Source organism: Penicillium cosmopolitanum (genome assembly GCF_028827165.1).
Source record: "Penicillium cosmopolitanum strain IBT 29677 chromosome Unknown utg000005l:1.0-4006212.0:1.0-4009387.0, whole genome shotgun sequence".
Classification (NCBI taxonomy): domain Eukaryota; kingdom Fungi; phylum Ascomycota; class Eurotiomycetes; order Eurotiales; family Aspergillaceae; genus Penicillium; species Penicillium cosmopolitanum.
In genome coordinates, this window is record NW_026622675.1 from 574,371 (window position 1) to 588,971 (window position 14,601).

Consider the following 14,601-nt stretch of genomic DNA (forward strand, 5'->3'; position numbering starts at 1 on the left):
AGCGGAGTGTATAGATTGGGGATCAACCTTGAAGAGAAACAAAGAAGATGGAAATGCGGGGGCCCGCAGTGAATAACAGAAATGCCAGTGCCACATCATACACATCCCAGCCGCACCTTCAACTCCTCACTTCTCCCTCCGATAATCCACCTGCCACTGCCATTATTAGGGTAAGCGGAGACTCCGTCTGGAAAAGTAGGTTGCAAGGCGGGAATTTTCAACTACGATTTACTGTTTACATGTGGAAGAAAATTATTAATGTAGCATAAAGCTCGAAATAATATTCACAGCTGATTCTACAGTAGAACAAAGTTCTCATTCTCCAGGTCCAAGTGATAGCAACTGCTTCACAAGGACGAGAGAATCAAATTGTTGAAAGATTCGGCACCTAATAGGCGGCACCCATGTTGAAATCGTTAGTTATGTTGAAACTCCGTAAACCCGCTTTTGGTGCCCTCTAATCCGCAAAACCCGTTTGAAACCGAATGTTGAACTTTTGGTATCATCTTCGTAATCGTCATAAAACAAAACTTCCCGTGCCAGGGGCGGCGGGTTGAAATATGCCGCCCCATCCAATTAACACATTATGGGAAATGAAACAAGGAAAAATGGTTTGTACTGCTCAGATTTACTGGGCGTACTTCTGACGGTAGAACTTGGCGGCAGCCACCAGCGACTTCAGTTGGCCGATGGTCTGAGCCTCGGTTCTGGTCTTCAGGCCACAGTCAGGGTTGATCCAGAGCTGCTCGGGCTTGAGGAACTGGAGCATCTGCTCAATACGCTCCTTGATCTCCTCCTCAGTAGGGATACGGGGGGAGTGGATATCGTAGACACCAGGGCCGATGTGAGCGTCGAAGCTCTGGTCAAGGAAGACCTTGAGCAGCTTAGCATCGGACTTGCTGTTCTCGATGGACAGAACGTCGGTGTCGAGGGCAGCAATGGCGTGGAAGAAGTCCTGGAACTCGGAGTAGCAGAAGTGAGAGTGGATCTGGATGTTGTCCTCAACACCCGCAGTGGCCAGCTTGAATGCATTCACAGCCCACTTAATGTAAGCCTCACGAGCAGGGCCAGTGCGCAAAGGAAGACCCTCACGAAGGGCAGGCTCGTCGACCTGAATAACCTTAACACCGGCCTTAGCGAGATCGATAACCTCATCACGCAGGGCCAGAGCAAGCTGCTGAGCCTGGACGCTCTGGTGGACATCGTCACGGGGGAAAGACCACCGAAGGCAGGTGATAGGACCAGTGAGCATACCCTTCATGGGCTTCTTGGTGAGAGAGACAGCATAGGCACTCTCCTTGACAGTCATGGGAGCCGGGCGGCTGATGTCACCGACAACGATAGGAGGTCTCACGCAGCGGGAGCCGTAGCTCTGAACCCAGGCGTGGGTGGTAAAGACATAGCCGTCAAGTCTCTCTCCGAAATATTGAACCATGTCGTTACGTTCGGGCTCACCGTGGACCAGGACGTCCAGGTCAAGGTCCTCCTGGAGCTTGACAACGTGCTCGATCTCCTTCTCGATGAACTTCTCGTACTCCTGAGCAGTGATCTCACCCTTGGTGAACTTGTTGCGCTGGATACGGATCTCCTGGGTCTGGGGGAAAGAACCAATGGTGGTGGTGGGGAAGAGAGGGAGCTTGATGTCCTTGGTCTGGAGAGCAATGCGGGTAGCAAAGTCAGACTTGCGGTTGTGGTCAGCCTCGGTGACAGCAGCCTGTCTAGCCTTGACACCCGGGTTGTTTGTGCGGGTAGATGTGGCGCGGCTCTTCATGGCAGCGGCGTTGGATTCCAATTCAGCAGCAACGGACGCAGGGCCCTCAGTGACAGCCTTGGCGATGACAACAACTTCCTTGACCTTCTCGCTAGCGAAGCTGAACCAGTCACGGACCTCGGGGTCAAGCTTCTTCTCGCTCTCCAGGGTGTGTGGGGTGTGCAGCAGACTAGAGGAGGTTGCAATTCTGACTCTTTCGGCCGACAGCTTGGAAATCGCAGTCTTAACGAGCTCGATGCTAGCGCTAAGGTTGTTCTTCCAAATATTTCTGCCATCTAAAATGAGATTCGATTAGTACCTTGTAATCTCTAACAAAGGAATAGTCAATCTTACCAACAACACCGGCGGACAGAGTCTGGTTAGGGCCCAGGGCAGCGATAACGGCGTCGAGCTGCTCGGGGTTGCGGACAAGGTCGACGTGGATAGCATCGACATTCTGGACATCCTTCAGAACCTGAATGTTGTGGACAATGTCTCCGAAGTAGGTGGCCAGGGTGATCTTGGGGGCCTTGGCGCCGAGGTTGCCCAGAACATCGTAGGCGGGCTTGAAAGCAGCCTTGACCTTCTGAGACACATCCAGAACAAGAACAGGCTCGTCCACTTGGATCGTCTCCGCACCGGCAGCCTTGAGCTGAGCCAGGAGGTCGACGTAGAGGGGCAGAAGAGCGGGGAGCAGGTCAATGGGGTCAACGTTCTGGCCACGGTCGGCCTTGGCGAGAGCCAGGAAGGTAACGGGACCGACAACGACGGGAGTGGTCTTGATACCAAGGGCAAGGGCCTCCTTGAACTCAGCAACGGGCTTGGGGTTGGCGTTCAGCTTGAACTGCTGGTTCTCCTGGACAGCGGGCTTGACAATGTGGTAGTTGGAGTCAAACCACTTAACCATCTCCAGAGCGGGGACATCGACACCATCCTTCTGGTGACCACGGCCCATGGCGAAGTACTCATCGAGAGGGTCCAGCTTGTGCTGGCTGTAACGCTGGGGGATGACGCCAAAGAGCTGGGAGTGGTCGAGGAACTGATCGTAGAAGGCAAAGTCGTTGGAGGGGATGGAATCAACACCAGCAGCCTGCTGGATCTTCCAGTGCTCAGCACGGAGACGCTTACCCTCAGCGAGGAGGTCATCGCGGGAGATCTTGCCACCCCAGTAAGCTTCAGTGGCCTTCTTCAGGTCACGAAGTCTACCCATACGGGGGAAACCGAGAACAGCGCTAGAAAGAGGTCAGTCATACAGAATTCCATGGAAGATGGGAATGGGGGGGATTCGGATGATAAACATACGATTGAACCATTCTGACGGATGTGTGTGAAGTTGAAGGGGAGAAAGAAAGGAATAGGCGGGGTCTTTATAAGGAAGAAGATAGAAAAACCCAATGCCTCTTGAAGAGAAGAAGAGGAAGAAGGAAGAAGGGGGGAAAGAAGAGGGTGAAGTAGGAAGAAAAATGGAGGGGGAAGCAAGAGGGACTAACCCCAACGGGATAGAGGGGCAGCTGTGGTCTTCCGTACGGAGTGTATTGGGCTGTACAGACCGGGGATCACTTGCGCCAGCATGGACCAGCATTGACCAGCATTGACCAGCATTGACTAGCACTGGAGAAAAAGAGTGGGGGATGTGCTGGAGTGTACCCAGAGAATAGCCAGCAAAGAGCGGTATGGCCGGTGCACGGGGTAGTACAGATACCGGTACAATACCAGGGATTACCAGTGAATTGGCAATAAATTACAATTAATTACACCCCACCAGACAGCCCGCCGATCACGGAGTCGGATCACGCCATTCGAAGACGATAAGCGATAAACAGTAAGGTACTGAGGGTGGAATACTGTTAGAATCTTCTTAGAATATGCCTAGTACAGTATGTGCACAAAGTTGGTTAGGATTGAGTTGCTTACTACGAACTCAACTGGCTCGTACCTAGAGACTGCCATCTCTACGCACGTCAGCGTGGCCCAGAATGACCTCTGAGCCCGCTTTTGCATGGCGTATGCAGCCTGTGCCCGTCCCCTCTCCGCCTCGGGCTTTGAACCACCTAAACATGCACGCCGATCCCACCAATTGATCCATCACTTCCCTAGGAGATACCAGCCGCTGGCTGTCAGGCTTTGAAAATATGCTCTAACTGAATTTTAGGGCCTTGTACTCCGTATCTATACAGAGGCTTGCAGGAGAAATCCACTAGCGGTCAGTTTGGATGCCATGTCAATCTATCCAATCTACCCTAAGTAAACTTTTACTACACAAGTGGCGAAAGAACATTGGGCTTGATGGACCCCCCCCCCCTGTGCCCCGCAATCAGAACCCCTCAGAAGCTTCTGGGACTTGTTGTACGAGTACTGTAGTCAAATGGCAAATGGACTGAACATAATCGATGCTAATAGGCTAGTCATAAAATCTCGTCAAGATGTCCGAATCTATCGTACTGTACATTTTTATTCCGCAACACCACGGCGCTTCAGGTCCTGAAGATTGGGGACTTCTTGGTCGCCAGGGCGACGCTCAGACTCGATCTTGACGCTATCCTCGGGGCCACCCTTGCCCTGGAAGTCCTTGGCTTGGGGAAGTCTAGACAAATAATAGTGAGTCTCCATCCAGCATATTGTACAAAGAACGCGAGTATCCGAAGAATCGAATGGGCAGAAAAACTCACCTGCCACGGTCATCACGGGTACCGCCCTCATCTTCGGGGATCTTTCGGTGGTCGCTACCAGAAGCGGTGGCGCCAGGTCCATACTTGACACCTCCAGCTTCGGGGAAGCGCTTCTCAACTAACTCATTGACGCCAGACTCTTGGGCTACCAGATTGTTAGCATCCATTGAGTCTCATTCGACTAGAAAGACTGGTATTGGGACATACCTGAATCACTCTTGGGGCCAAGGCCCTGCTTAGCCTGGTAGGAGTTGAGGTCTTTCTCGGCCTCATGGGCGATGCGGAGGTTGTCTTCGGTGGAGGTAGACATAATTTGAGCTTTAGGAATGGTAGAGTGAACTCGAAAGGGTTTGAATAATGATCTGATGCTTGTCTCAGCCAGACTTGGAGGTAAGACCTTGAAATATATAATCAGCAGCTCTATCTTCTGATATCATCCAAGTATCAATATTCAGGCTGATAATTTGGATAGAGCTACAAGTTTCTATCATGAATATACATCATATGCATGTAATTCTCTTTTAAGAGAACCCGCCAATGAGAAGGATGCGATCATGACCTCAAAATCTTGTTCAATCAAAGTTGGCAGCTATGATGTATACGATTGCTTGCGTTCCATGCTTGGCTCCTTGATTGGGTGATCAGGTTAGATCGTACCCATCAGGCTCGACTGGGCTACCCTATGTACTTCCTCCCGCTAGTTTCTTTAGTCAATATTAGAAGAGATATTTGCGCAGAGCCTCTTCAGTGGAGCGGAGCCTGTTAGATACCAGGAAATTGAGCAGGGAACTTTCATTGATGATAGGCGTGACTTCATTGGCTCCACTCAAATGCCCTAACTTACAGATTCCCAATTTGGCCACTTTGTAGGGTCCAGCCCTAGGGCTCGGGGGATGGCCGGAATAACGATGCCCCGCAATGAGGGGAGCTGAAGCGGCGGGATGGATGAAGGCATCTGTTGACAATCGCGACGCGTCTCGTTGCTGTTATCGATCGAATCTGCCGAGGTCCCATAGCTAAAAGCTTGATAATCCTCGTTGAATCCGACATCCTGGTGCAGGGCCGAGCACCTAAAGTGATTCCAGGAAATATCCCTTCGCCATGGTCAAAACAGTCTCGATCGAGGTACCTGGGGAGTCCAACCCATTGAGCCTACAGAATGTCGTGAACTCTTTGGTTTTGGCCGCAAGCTCGAGTCAGCAGCAGGTCCAGACAGGGACCAAGCAGCTGCAGAATTGGGAGCGGATCCCCGCATACCATGCCTTTCTCCAGGTCGGTGGAACATACTTTGGAACATGCCATATACAGAGCTGATATTTGATATACGACAGGATGTATTTTTGGACCATTCCGCCCCTAACGAAGTTCGATATCTCTCCATCATTCAACTAAAGAACGGAATCGACAAGTACTGGCGCAGAACGGCGGCGAAGTATGTTTCAGAACAACCGGAGGGCGATGCCAACGCTGACTCGAACAACAGTGCAATTGAGCCGGACGAAAAGCAGAAGATCAAGACGAGAGCTCTGGATGCTGGCATTGTTGAGCCATCCCGCCCGCTCGCTCTTCAGAATGCGTTGATGATCGCCAAGATCATGCGTTATGAGTTTCCGCAAGATTGGTATGGTCTATCTCTACGATCGCAATGTACTGCCCCTCGATTATTAGCTCACATCTACTTCGTAGGCCTGATGCGATGAATGCTATCATCAACTCCCTCCGTAACGGATCCCAACCCGGCGCGAGTCCTCTCCAGCTTCCCCGAACTCTCCTCATCCTCCTGCAAGTCATCAAAGAGCTATCAACTGCCCGAATCCAGAGAACCCGAACCCACCTCGCATCCGTTACACCTGAGATATTTCAAGTCGTGGGAAAAATCTACATGGACAAAGTGAATCAATGGGCAGGAATTCTGGAGCACGGAGGATCGGATGAGGGGGCGCTTTTAGAGATCACCAAACAGAGTCTCATTTCCCTGAAGGTCCTTCGTCGCCTAATGATCTCGGGATTTGAGCACCCCGGTCGCGATCAAGACGTGCAACACTTTTGGGAGGTGACAAACGAGCATCTGTCCAAATTCTTGGCGTTTGTTGACCATCCGGGTCGATTGCCCGAGTCAGTTCATACCATGGTTGAGAAGCACGTCCTGCAACTATCGAAACTCCACGTGGAGATGGCAAGGAATAAGCCTGCATCCTTCGCTTTGTTCTCTAACTCAATAGCTCTTGTCAATGCCTACTGGGCGTTTGTTGTCAAGTTAAGCCCGAACTATGTCAACCTTGGATCTGATGCTGAAGCTGACGGGCAGTCACTACCCGAAAAAACTGCCTTGCGGGCTCTCCTTTTGATCCGGGCGTGTTCCAAGATGGCCTTCAACCCAGCTCAAACTTTCAAATACCAGACCCCGGAAGATAAGGCAGAGCGAAAAGACTCCGTGGACAAAATCAAGTCTCAGCTCTTCACCCAGGAGTTCGTGGTCAGCGTCATGGAGCTCATTGTTACTCACTTGTTCCGCCTCAGAAACGTCGATTTCCAAGAATGGGAAGAAGACCCGGAATCCTGGGAGAAGCGGGAAGTGGATGCCGACGCCTGGGAGTATTCCGTCCACTCTTGCTCAGAGAAGCTCTTCCTTGACCTCGTCACTCATTTCAAAGACTGGCTCATTAGCCCTCTATTGAACGTGTTCCAATCATTTGCCAGTGAGTATTCGGTTAGCAAACATATTACGTGAGGTATACTGATCAAGTCTCCAGCTACCGAGAATAAGAACGTTATGCTGAAGGAATCGTTGTATTCTGCCATCGGCTTGGCAGCTGCCAGTCTAGAACAACATTTAGACATCAATGCGTTCCTCCAAAACACCATGATTCCCGAAGTCCAGATCCAAGAGCAGGAATATCGACTTCTTAGAAGACGGATAGCTCTAGTCCTTGGCCAATGGGTTCCCATCAAGTTCGCCGATATGAACATGGAGTCTGTCTACCAGATATTTCAACACTTGCTCAACAAAGATGATCCCTTGAATGACCTGGTCGTCCGCATCACTGCAGGACGTCAGCTATGCAACATCCTTGATACATTCGATTTCAAGGTTGAGACATTCCTGCCGTTTGCCCAGCCAATTCTCGCGAGTCTCATGTCGCTCATGCAGGAGGTCGAATTATCTGATACGAAGATGGCATTGCTGGAATCGGTGCGGGTCATCGTCGTCAAAATGGAACAACATGTAAGCTGCTTCCCATATACAACTTTAGACACCACTAACATCACTCGGTCTAGGTTGTGATGCTATCCGATAGTATTCTCTCTCCCCTCCCGCAGGAATGGGAGAAGTCCGGCGAAGAACATCTCTTGAAACAGGCGATTCTCACTCTCCTCACATCTCTCATCCATTCGATGAACCAAGAATCCGTGCGATACCACCCGATGATTCTTCCTCTTATACAAAGCTCCATTGATACAGGTTCTGTAAGTGCCTACGTTTTTACAAGATCAAAAGTTGTTAGATTCGATCCTAACACTTCCAACTACAGGAAACCTATATATACCTAATGGATGAAGCATTAGAGCTCTGGGCAGCCGTAATGATGCAAACGCCGTCGCCGCCTTCTCCCGAGATTCTCTCGCTCTTCCCTGCCCTCTTTCCGATCCTGGAAGATGGCGCAGACAGCGTGGCTCAAGCTCTCGAAATTGTGGAATCCTACGTCCTGCTTTCACCGCAAACTCTCCTCAGCGACGACATCCGCTCGAAGCTTTTATACTGTCTTCATGGCCTTCTCGAGCCCATGACAAAACAGCGATCTGGCGTTATACCCCGTCTTGTCGAAAGACTTATTCGTGGCGTGGAGACAGTTGACGGTGGAAGCGAGACCGCCTATAATGCTATCGCCCAGTCTCTCCTCGAAACAAACATGCTTCAATCCCTCCTTAAAGGTCTATACAGTGCCCACGAAGCTAGCCAGACCACTGGACCTAACAGGAAGAGGTCCGATGTGGATGGCAAGGTCGAAACGGAATACTTCTCCGCTATTGCTCGTCTTGCTCTCGCTAACCCTACGCTATTTGCATCCGCCGCAACGGCTGCTACCTACCAGGCCGAGGAGGAATTATTCACCTGGCTCCTTACAGAGTGGTTCTTCCACTACGACAATATCGCATCCGCCAGCCAAAAGAAGCTCCACGTCCTCGCCTTGACCCAACTCCTTGCCCTGAAGGGCCCCGATTCTGCCCGCCCCCTTTCATCCTAAAGTTCTTACAAGACTATCTCACCGTCTGGAACGCGATTGTCGTTGAACTAGCGGAAGGCGGAACCGACGAGAACGCCGATTACCTAGTCTGCTGGAACGCGCCCGCAGGTTCCGAGACAGCCCAGCCCGAAAGCTCGGGCGTCGAGAACGCCGAAGACCGTCGCCGCCGCGAATGGAATGACTCAGATGCCACCCATCGTTTCCCAATCCGCGACTTCGTGCGCCACCGCCTGCATGAGGTTATTGCTGCCTGTGGTGGTGCGCAGCGGTTCCAGGAAGAGTGGCTGGTCAACGTTGATTCGGATGTGGTGTCGGCTTTTGGTGGGTTGGGCCTAATTTGAAAAGAGCATTGATGCGTTGGGAGCTGGGTGATGTTATGTTATGCATTCTGGGAGTTTCATTTTTCTCTTCATTATTCTAGAGTTCATTTTTACATACCCTCTCCAATGCATTTAGATTATCCGTTCATCATGGGCTGGAATTTTACAGCATTGTAACTCGTCTCATAAAATCGTATCATATACTGTGATGTCACCTCGTTCATCTAAGGCGTCGTACCTGGGGGAAACTCGGAAAAGAAAAGCTGGTCATTGCTCCTAGAAAGCAAATCAGCATCGTGTTGCCAAGCATAAAGTAGACACCAGTGCTTGACAGTGTCAATCGCAAAATGACAAACTTACCACATTTGCTCCTCAAAATACACCTCCGGCCCCTCAAACCACCCATTATTACCCGAAAACATCTGAGCGAACGATTCCTGTCCGACTGGATCCGAGAAAGAAGGCATTTCCGGCACCATAGATCCCAGCTCTGCAAGTACCGGACTAGAAAATCCATCCCGTAACCTCTCCAGCGTCTCAAAACAGCGACTGGCAAACGGGCTCAACTCAACCATACTCTTAATAATCGCAATCGCTTTGTCGATATCTTCCTGCCAGCCTTCCGAGTGCGGAGACTGTGGTTCATTGTGCAGGAGAATTACAGGGACCAGGGTTGCCGAGAACAAGAAGTATAATGCATACCAGCAGGCCATGCGTGTGTGGACTGCGTTATTCCAGAACTTGTCGATGCTGATGATAGTTTCGTGGGACTCTTTCAGACATCGCTCGCAGGCTTTGTCGATATATGGCTGGTCTGGCGAGGGTTCCGGGATTGGAATTGAGAATCCGGTGAGTGAGGCTGTTTGTTGCTGGTTTATTTGGAGAGCTTTTTGGATGAAGAATGGTCTGTAGATTATAAGGCGGAAGTGCTTATATCGCCAGGTCATGATGGCGTGGGGAAATTGGTGTCTTTCAGGGACGGTGGCTGTTTCTTTGTAATAATCTGGTACGAGGTTTAACCACTTGTTTATGTAGAAGTCGTCCCATTCAAGGACTTGTTTGGCCGTTGGTGAAGGTTTGGATATAACGCGGTTATATATGTGGTTTGTCAGAAGGTGGAACTGTGACTGGACGCGGACGTTGGTGTAGATAGTTGGGACGTCGAGGTTTTCAGGGACAACCTTTGCAGAGGCTGTCAGTTCGCTCTCTATGATATTGAGAGGTAGTTTTGTGTCGATTCCAGCAGATGGGATTGCTAGAGGGCGACTGAATGTTATAGTCGAGCCTGCGTCGAAGATAAAAAGACACCACCAAGTTCGCCGACGAATTTCACGATATAATAAGTTTCCTTCCACGCTAGGGTGGTCTTTATGAAGACCCAGTCCGTAGGCCATGCGAACCGCGAGTCCGAGGTAATTGTGACTCGAGTTGGGACGATCGCGTTTTTGTAGGTAGTTCGAGATCAAGCATAGACTCTGCACTAATGTCAAGCTGCCGACTTCAAGTATCTCGACAGAGAGATGCGACCGCGCGCATTGATATAGAATAAGGTCGTCGTCGTTAGAAGCCGTGGCGGACATGAAGGCACCGATGGCTGCAACGATGTAGATCAAGATCTTGCTGTGTTTAGGCCGGGGCACAATCTCATGGAACTGAGCCATGAATAATCCTTGGTGAACCAGTGGATAATTTGTATGGTATTCCTTGAAGTAGCTTGTGATATATGATTCGATTTTATGAGAGGGAACTTCGCTGCGGGCTAGCCTTTGTGATGACTCGCTGCTTGGTGTTGATGTCTTCGGTGGCGGTGGGACAGACGAGAAGGGAAACGAGAAGTGGCTTTGAATGAGGCGTAAAAGGGCTGCCCCAGATGCTAGTCCAAGATACCCTGGGCGTTCTTCTTCGATCGAAAGTGCCGCCATGCCGTCGAGGCAGCTCTGTGCTTCCGTGTCTCGTTCATCCCAGTCGTAATCTGCCCCATTCACTATGGGGTTATCTGCAGCGGCTGCCGGAAGGATGTCGGTGGAGAGAGACTCTTCAATGTTGCTGTCGGATATGAGTATTTCAAGACCAGGCTCAAATATCGTAGGCTCAGTTTGGGTGTAATCGAGCGATCTGTTATGGCCTTGGGTAGGTTCCTCCGATGCGACTCGGGGTCTTTTCAAACTTCCCGACGGCGTAGTATCCTCGCTCTTTATATTAGACTGGTCGTGTTCTTGGTTTGCTCCGTTTCTCGCTTTCGCCAGCTCGGCATCCAAATCAACGTCGAGGCCATGGTCGCGAATTATTTGAGTCGCGATGCGGAGGGATTCTTCGACTTCGGTCAAGTATCTGCACTCCGTCAGTTCACAGATCAAAGTGCCTCGGGTTTAAGCTGTAGAGGCAACTTGTACGTACTTGCGCGTCAAGGGACTGCGCGTCGGCCTCTCATATAAGCAATGTCGACGCCATTGGAGGCATTGCGCGCACACAGGTAGTTCGCGTGAGCACTAGAAGCTATTGTCAATTCTTGTCCTGGGGTTGAGAGGGCTTGCACATACCCGGGCCTTTCTCCGACGACACTCTTTACACGCATGCGACTTGACCGTTTCGCTCATTTTCACAGGCCGATGAATCCAAGATTGAGGAGTGGCACCATGAATTCTTTCCCCTCGTGGGGTGCGGGGCGGGACGATCGCAGTTGTTCCGATATCATGACGGGCACGCCACCAATACCGAAAGGGTAGATCATGCGAAGTGGAGACAATGAGGAAGGCAAATTTGCCGAAACGCGGACCTACTTTCTAATCCGACTCGTATTTGGGTGGATTTTCCCGCGGTGGCTGTAATGTGGTTCGGGAGGAAATCCGAGTCCACGGGTGAGGCTGGTCTTACGAGTATCTCTTGAAGACTATCAATCTAAATCTATCGGAGATATGGGACCAGGGATGCAAATGTTCAGGAATGTTTGTATTCCCTTTCCCAGCCCCTGGATACTCGGTAGGATATTGAACATACTTCAGTCTGATTCTCTGAACTGCAGTGGCCGAGTACGGTTTACCAGAGTCGAATAGTTGTTAGCCTTCAAAACTAGCTTCTTGTTTTTGGTGAAACAAGCAACCTGAAGATATCGTTCAAATGTTCATATTCATGATCAACTGCATGTCCGCAGAGTCTAGTTCTGCTAAATGCTAATGGATAGCTTTCCATTCCGCTAGCAAAAAGACGAGAAAGTCGGGTCATGTAGAAGCGAAGAGCTTTATATTCTCAAATGATTTAAAACACATAGATCATTCCCTTTGACGGGAATCTGTCGCCCTGTAGGCTTCTTCAAAGCAAGGCCAAACACCCATGGGGAAGTGGGGTGCCGAGTTGTAAACCCGACATGGCGAATGACCGTCCTCGCCGAGGTTATGCAGATCGGGGTTCTGTCGCCCTAGTTTGCGGGTGATGTGATGGTATGATTCGGTATTTATGAATCCTTGTTTTGAGTCGATTCTTCCCAGAGGAGAGTACTTCCTAAGTGGATCTGGGGAACAAAATCCGGGGTTGACCCAGTCATCGATCATCGAAGGCCTTCCGTGCCCAATTCCTTAAAAGGCACCATATCCCCGGCCCTGAGTTTCAAGATCTGCGCGGATCTGACCAAATAATCAAATCACCACCAGTACGCCAGAAACTTGACTCGCGAAAATAATTTACCATTTATACACAGGAAGCAATGCCAGGAGTTGTCACTGATTCAGCGATGGCTGGTGACCATGCTATAGAATATGGACCAGCCGGATACAAGGGATTTCTCAAAGAAATCCGAATCTTTGGCCTGGCATGTTTTGCCACGATTGGAGGCTTTCTCTTCGGCTACGACCAAGGAATTATTTCTGGCGTGCTGGTCATGCATAGCTTTGTGAGTTGCGGTTAATAAGATATACGCACTCGCTCTAATATACTCTAGAAAACCCATTTCCCCAATCTTTCCTCCGACGCCGGTCTCGAAGGATGGGTCGTTTCGATTATGACACTCGGTGCTATGGTCGGCGCGTTCATCAATGGGCCCATATCGGACCGCTTCTCTAGACGTTGGTCAATCTTGATCGCAAATATAATCTTTCTGATCGGTTCGGCGATACAGGCGGCTGCAGAAAATGTCGCCATGCTCTTCGTTGGCCGTTTAATCTTCGGCGTGGGTGTTGGTATGTTGGCAATGGTTTGTCCGCTTTACCTTTCTGAGCTTGCGCCTCCAAATATTCGAGGATCTCTCGTGGCGTTGCAGCAGCTATCTATCACATTTGGTATCATGACCAGTTTCTGGATCAATTATGGTACTCAGTATATCGGGGGCACGGGTGTCGGCCAAAGTCAGGCTGCCTGGAGACTTCCACTTGCGCTACAGTGCTTTCCATCTATCATTCTTGCGACCGGCACATTTTTCTTGCCATATAGTCCACGATGGCTGATGAATCAGGGTATTATTTATTGCGAAACATGAATTATAAGATACTAATCTCTCTCTAGGCCGTGAAGATGAAGCGCTACATACCTTAGTAAAGCTGCGACGAGTCCCCGAGACAGACCATCGTTTACAAACAGAGTTCCTCGAGATCAAAGCAGCTCGCATGTTTGACCAACAAACTAAAGACGAGAAGTTTGGCAAAGACTCATCCCGATTTCTTGTTGCGCTGCAAGAATACAAGGAACTCTTCGTCGCACCTCATCTGAGAAGGAGAACTATGGTTGCATGTCTTCTACAAGTGATTCAGCAATTTACGGGCATCAGTATGTTGCTATATTGGAAGACGAAAGACAATGAACATGCTAATAATGTTACCGAATTGACAGATGCGATCATTTACTACGCGCCTCAATTCTTTGAAGCAATCGGACTCAGCGGAAACTCAGTCAACCTTTTAGCCACAGGAGTTGTGGGTATTGTCTTCTTTCTTTCTACCATTCCCGCGGTCATGTACCTGGACAGATGGGGCCGAAGGAAGACATTGATGTACGGTGCCACTGGAATGTCTATCGCGCAACTAATTGTAGCTACTTTGTACGCCGTGTACAAAGACACCTTTAGCTCGCATCCTTCCGCAGGTTGGACGGCCTGTGTATTTGTGTGGGTGTATATTGGCACATTCGCCTTCTCCATTGCCTGTGTTAATTGGATCATGCCTTCTGAAATGTTCCCACCTGCGATCCGAGGTAAGGCTGTTGGACTTGCGATCGCTTTTAACTACCTTTCCAATTTTGTCGTTGCATTGATCACTCCACGCATGCTTGAAAGCATTACATTTGGCACATTCTACTTCTTCTTGGTTTTCTGCCTTGTACTGGGAATTTGGACGTACTTCTGTGTTCCTGAGACAAAGGGTAAGTCCTTGCCATTCATGAATATCGCAAGATACTAATGATTAGCAGGGGTACCGATCGAAGAAATGGACAAACTATTTGGCGGTAATGACGGCGAGGGGGATTTGCGGAGGATTGCCGAAATCCGTGAACAGCTTGGAATGGGAGGTAGTGCGGGACTCAAGAGTAACCTGCTTCGGAAAGAGAAAAGCAGCGAGCATATTGAAAATTCTGTTTGAACCGACGGATAAGAAAAACAGGGCTAGTTGGCTAAAGGTAGTTTCTTGTGG

At 49.9% G+C, this 14,601-nt stretch overlaps 5 protein-coding genes across 5 annotated transcripts; 2 read left to right on the forward strand and 3 right to left on the reverse strand.

The window, feature by feature from the left end:
* Positions 1 to 628: 628 nt before the first annotated feature.
* N7509_003241 (5-methyltetrahydropteroyltriglutamate--homocysteine S-methyltransferase) lies at positions 629 to 3,063 on the reverse strand (the record flags this gene model as incomplete). The annotated part of the gene is made up of 3 exons (XM_056627878.1): positions 629 to 2,046; positions 2,105 to 2,982; positions 3,053 to 3,063. The coding sequence occupies 3 exons, from the start codon at positions 3,061 to 3,063 to the stop codon at positions 629 to 631; spliced, it is 2,307 nt and encodes a 768-aa protein (XP_056490612.1).
* A 1,138-nt stretch (positions 3,064 to 4,201) lies between these two features.
* Positions 4,202 to 4,729, reverse strand: N7509_003242 (uncharacterized protein; the record flags this gene model as incomplete). The annotated part of the gene is made up of 3 exons (XM_056627879.1): positions 4,202 to 4,334; positions 4,420 to 4,564; positions 4,627 to 4,729. The coding sequence occupies 3 exons, from the start codon at positions 4,727 to 4,729 to the stop codon at positions 4,202 to 4,204; spliced, it is 381 nt and encodes a 126-aa protein (XP_056490613.1).
* Positions 4,730 to 5,520: 791 nt separating this feature from the next.
* Positions 5,521 to 9,007, forward strand: N7509_003243 (putative importin 11; the record flags this gene model as incomplete). Its single annotated transcript, XM_056627880.1, has 7 exons — positions 5,521 to 5,691; positions 5,751 to 6,040; positions 6,106 to 7,118; positions 7,173 to 7,645; positions 7,699 to 7,887; positions 7,953 to 8,600; positions 8,669 to 9,007. The coding sequence occupies 7 exons, from the start codon at positions 5,521 to 5,523 to the stop codon at positions 9,005 to 9,007; spliced, it is 3,123 nt and encodes a 1,040-aa protein (XP_056490614.1).
* Positions 9,008 to 9,342: 335 nt separating this feature from the next.
* N7509_003244 (fungal specific transcription factor domain-containing protein) lies at positions 9,343 to 11,583 on the reverse strand (the record flags this gene model as incomplete). The annotated part of the gene is made up of 2 exons (XM_056627881.1): positions 9,343 to 11,317; positions 11,549 to 11,583. 2 exons carry the CDS (start codon positions 11,581 to 11,583, stop codon positions 9,343 to 9,345), a joined length of 2,010 nt encoding a protein of 669 aa, XP_056490615.1.
* A 1,103-nt stretch (positions 11,584 to 12,686) lies between these two features.
* On the forward strand, positions 12,687 to 14,550 carry N7509_003245 (sugar porter family MFS transporter; the record flags this gene model as incomplete). Its single annotated transcript, XM_056627882.1, has 4 exons — positions 12,687 to 12,872; positions 12,921 to 13,431; positions 13,481 to 14,332; positions 14,381 to 14,550. 4 exons carry the CDS (start codon positions 12,687 to 12,689, stop codon positions 14,548 to 14,550), a joined length of 1,719 nt encoding a protein of 572 aa, XP_056490616.1.
* Positions 14,551 to 14,601: the final 51 nt, after the last annotated feature.